The sequence below is a fragment of the Chinchilla lanigera genome, unplaced genomic scaffold, assembly GCF_000276665.1.
Source record: "Chinchilla lanigera isolate Chin_1 unplaced genomic scaffold, ChiLan1.0 scaffold00011, whole genome shotgun sequence".
NCBI lineage: Eukaryota > Metazoa > Chordata > Mammalia > Rodentia > Chinchillidae > Chinchilla > Chinchilla lanigera.
In genome coordinates, this window is record NW_004955412.1 from 19714065 (window position 1) to 19718759 (window position 4695).

The window sequence follows — 4695 nt, forward strand, 5'->3', positions numbered from 1 at the left end:
TTTGCCGCTGAGCTAAATCCCCAGCCCAAAAAATTTTTTTAAATAAATAAAAAAATATAATACAGTGCTTAAAGGTACAGGCTCTGAAGTCAAACAGCCTCATTTGAATCCTGGCTTTTCCATCTCCTAGCTATGTGCACTTTGGTAGGACAATTCTCTTCTGTGGCTTTTCCAGTGGTCTTCCCACGAACTCTTTAGAAAGCTCAAAGCCAGTCTTAGTGGTGCACACATCTGAGGCTGAGGCAGGAAATGGTGCACGCTCTGGGAGGCTGAGGCAGGAAGATCACAAGTTTGAGCTCAGCCTGGGCAATTTAGCAACTTAGGAGAGGCTGTTTCAAATATGAAAAGAAAGAAATTGTTGCCAAGGAAGCAGTTCAGTGCAAAAGCCTGAGGCTCAAGGTCTATTCAAAGCTATTGTCCATGTCTAGTTGGGTAAAATGGAGAATAATGGTGAGAATTCTTGTGTGAATAAATGAGATAACCTGTGAGAAGAAGTTAGAGTCATGCCTGGTAGTATTCAATAAATGTTAAGGAAGACACAAAAGATCACGAGAAAGGCAATGTACTATAACAAGAAAAGCTGGACTTGAGCCCTGGCTCTTCCATTTGCTGTGCTTAACCTTTGAGGCTCTGAGTCTTCATCTGCATTGTGGTAAAGATTAGAGATAAAATATGTAAAGTACCTGATACAGAATAAGCACTCAAAAAAAAAAAAAAAACCACAACTCAACAAAGAATTACTGTTACCCTTTGTTGAAGACTCATAGTTAATGTGGATGAATGCTGTAGGGTTGCGCCAGGGATTTGGGATAAAATGATACTATGACATGGGGACGAACTACTGAATCAATCTGAAAAGCCTGAAATTTGGCATGGGTGAACTTCCAAAGAATCAGAAGTAGCTCAGTGGTAGAGGGATGGACTAACATGTGTGTTAGGCCCTGGGTTGGATCCCTACCGTGGAAACAAACAAAAAAATAAAAACTCCAAAGACCAGATTTGAGTTTTGAATCCATTGAATACTAATCGAGAAACTTAGGATAAATTGCTTAAACTTGTCATCATTCTGTTCATATGCACAGTAGAAATAAGAACAATAACTTCCCTTTTCTTGTACATGGGTTTCTCAGGGGTTTTGTATTTTCTTTTATGGGGGGGGACATGGGGGGAAAAAAGAAAGAAAAAAAAGAAAAAAGAAAAAAAGATAAGATAAAAGCCTTATTGAGCTTTATTAAGATCAACAGAAAGAAAAAGATCAGGCTGGGGATATAGCTCAGTGGCGCAAGCACCTACCTAGCAAGCACTAGGTCAAGAGTTTGATTCCCGATCCCACAAACAAAAAAGAAAGAAAGAAAGAAAGAAAAAGATCAATAAAAAGCTTACCAAAAACAGTCTCTGCCTTCACAGATAGACTCTGCAGTTAGGACAGTTGAAGAGAATGAAAGGAGAGAAAAGCTAGACTTGAGAGAGTGGCCTAAACAACACAAATACCATGAAAGTTTACCAAAAAGAGTTAACACTAAAACCCCCAAACATAGAGATGCAATAAGCCAGCTCCACTCACCCACCTGACAAAATGTAAGAGAAATAAGAAACAGCCACCTAAGGACTTTTATTTAATATATAAGACACACAGACATGCAGACACACACACACACACACACACACACACACACACACACACACCCCTATACCTATACGCATATATGTATGTCCTCCCTTTAACATCAATCTACTATTCCACCAGATACACACATGTACACGTCCCCTTTACTTAATCATTAAATAAGCTGCCTTCCTAGTAGGTTCTCCCACTTTACTTACTTATTACAAAGAGACAAACAAATGGCCAGAAAGAATATAAGCAGATATGCCTAAGATCAAAGGCAGCCCAAAAAACTCACTCAAATATTGACCAGTGCCCACCTGGGGGATGAGAAAAACACTGGTCCCCCATAAAAAGAGCCACGGATAAAAGTTTATAGACTAGCTGGACGTGGTGGTGCAATCCAATGAGTGCTGAATCCTAGCACTCATCAGGCCTCAGACAGAGTCTCGCTAAGGAGAATCGCCACAAGTTCGAGGCCAGCCTGAACTACATAGGGAGAACCTGTCTCGAAACAAAACAAACAAAACAAACAAACAAACAAACAAACGAAAGAACTCATGGGCTCTCAGCTCTGATGGCCCCTAACACCTCATAGTAACTGTCTATCCTCCTTCTTTTCCATCTTTTCTCCCCAAATAAACCATGTTTTGTCAAACCAAACTTGGCCTTTTGGGCTGGGGATATAGCTCAGTGGCACAAGCGCCTGCCTAGCAAGAGCAAGGTCCTGAGTTCAATTCCCAGTACCAAAAAATAAAAAATAAATAAAAATTAAGAAAAACAACTCTGCCTTTTGTTATACTAAACTTAACATAAACTTGCTGAGAGCTATGTTTTCAGCAAAACAATGACCTAGGGAGGTGAGCTGTCCACCCATAGACATAACAGTTTGTTTGCAGTTTTGGGTGTTGTACCTGAGGCCTTGATATAGCAGGCAAGTACTATCATGGATCTATATCACCAGCATTTGTTCTGTTTTATTTCCAGTATGGGAATTCAACCCAGGGATTTGCCACTGCACCATACCCCTAACCCTTTTTTTTTATTATTATGAGACAGAGTCTCGCTAAGTCACTAAGTTGCACAGGCTGGGCTTATACTTGTCACATGGGCTATTTTTAAAATATGTAACTTACAAGCTATTAAAAATTCACCCTTTTAGCTGAATGTACTGGTGCACACCTGTAATCCCAGCACTCTGGGAGGCTGATGCAGGAGGACTGCAAGCTTGAACCCAGCATGGGCAATTTAGTGAGATCCTGTCTCAAAAACTAAAAAGAGCTGGGGAGCAGGGGATGTAGCTCAGTGTGAAGGCCCTGCATTCAATCCCAGGACTGCAAAACAAAACAAAGCACTCTTTTAAAGTATACAATTCAGTAGTTTCTAGAATATTTCCTTCTATCTACTGTCAAAACCCTTTGATTGCTCATAAACCTCACAACCAATACCAGTCAGTCCCCAATCCCATGAACTCACTAATCTACTTTCTATTTTTAAGGATTTGCCTATTCTGGACATTTCACATAAGTGGATCATATGAGATGTAACATTTTGTAACTGACTTTTTTTTTTTTTTTTCTTTTTGGTCTTTTTGAGACAGGGTCTTGTTATGCAGTTCAGACTGGACTTGAGCTCACTTTGTAGCCCAGGCTGGTCTCAAACTCACAACAATCCTCCTGCCTCAGCCTCCTGAGTCTGACTTTTCTTTTTTTTAATACAGCTTTTTTTTTTTTAACCTAACATATTTATGTAACATACTTTCCAGCTTAATCCATGTTGTGGGCTATGTCAGTACTTTATTCCTTTTTTATAACTAAATAATATTCAATTTCATGGCTATACCATATTTTGTCCATTATTCTGTTAGTGAATGGATTTGCTTGGGTTATTTTCATTTTTGGCCATTATAAATAATGCTGCTGTCGACACTGGAGAATACATTTTTGTGCTGACACACACACATATTTGTGTGGTACCGTACTGGGAATTAAACCTAGGGCCTTCACATCAATATATATCCCAACCCAATCCTTCTTCTCTTGTTTTTTAATTTAGGGACAGGATCTTGTTAAATTGTCCAGGCTGGCCTCAGGAGTGTGATCCTCTTGTCTCAGCTTCTGGAGATTCTGGGATTACAACCATGCAGTAGGGTGGTGTGTGCTGATATATATTTTCAATTGTCTTTAGTATGTACCTACTATTAGTGAATGCTGAGTCATATGTTAACTTTAGGTTTAACTTTTTTTTTTTAGGTTTAACTTTTTGAGGAACTGCAAAACTGTTTTCCAGAGAAGTGCTTGTACTACTTTACATTCCCAGCAGCAGTTTATGAGGCTTCTAATTTGTCCACATCCTTGCCAAATTACTATAGCCATCCAAGTGAATGTGAATAGCATTATTATTATGGTCAGCAGATAGTCGTTACAGGTGTATTGATTTGCATTTTCCTAACAGTCGTTGATGTTAAGCATTTTTTAAAAAGGACTTATACGCCATTTGTATATCTTTTTCCATAAAAGTTTATTCAAATCCATTGTCCATTTTTAGATTGAGTTGTCTTTATTGTTGAGTTGTAAGAGTTCTTTATATATTCTGGATACTAATCCCTAAGTAAGCACTCATTATTTTATATTATTAATTACCTCATCACTGGTTGTGAAAGTGCTTTTGTAAACTGTAAAAAATGACAAAAATAAAAACAACAACAACAACTTAGGGGAACGCCCAACAGTGAAAGGAGAGAGGTACGCGGTTCCACAACTAAGTGCAAGCGCCGGGTACATCACCAGTAAAGCGCAGCATCCCGGACCCAGGTTTTCCCACTCGCCAGCCCCGCCCCCGCCCTTTGACCCGCGCTGCTTCCGGTTGGAGACGTGGCTCGGGGCCGCCATCTTGGGAAGAGGCAAAGCGACAGCGGCTCCTGTCACGGGGGAAGCAGGTCCAGAGCGGCCGGTGCTCCCCTCCCCGGTCCCCAGCCCTCGCCCCAGGCAGCGGGAGCGCGGGAGCGCCCACCACCGCACTCGCCATGGTAAGACCCGAGCCAGGCCCCGAACTCCCGGCCCGGGCCCCGCCGGCTCCGTGTCCCCGCG

The 4695-nt window shown here is 41.1% G+C and overlaps 1 protein-coding gene across 1 annotated transcript in view; it reads left to right on the forward strand.

Moving 5' to 3' along the window:
- The first annotated feature begins 4469 nt into the window (after window positions 1-4469).
- Arcn1 (archain 1) overlaps window positions 4470-4695 on the forward strand; it is a 31807-nt gene continuing 31581 nt past the window's right edge. Inside the window, exon 1 of the mRNA XM_005378251.2 lies at window positions 4470-4634. Coding sequence (XP_005378308.1) covers window positions 4632-4634 — 3 coding nt within the window. The 5' untranslated portion in view covers window positions 4470-4631. The remainder of the gene's footprint in view (window positions 4635-4695) is intronic.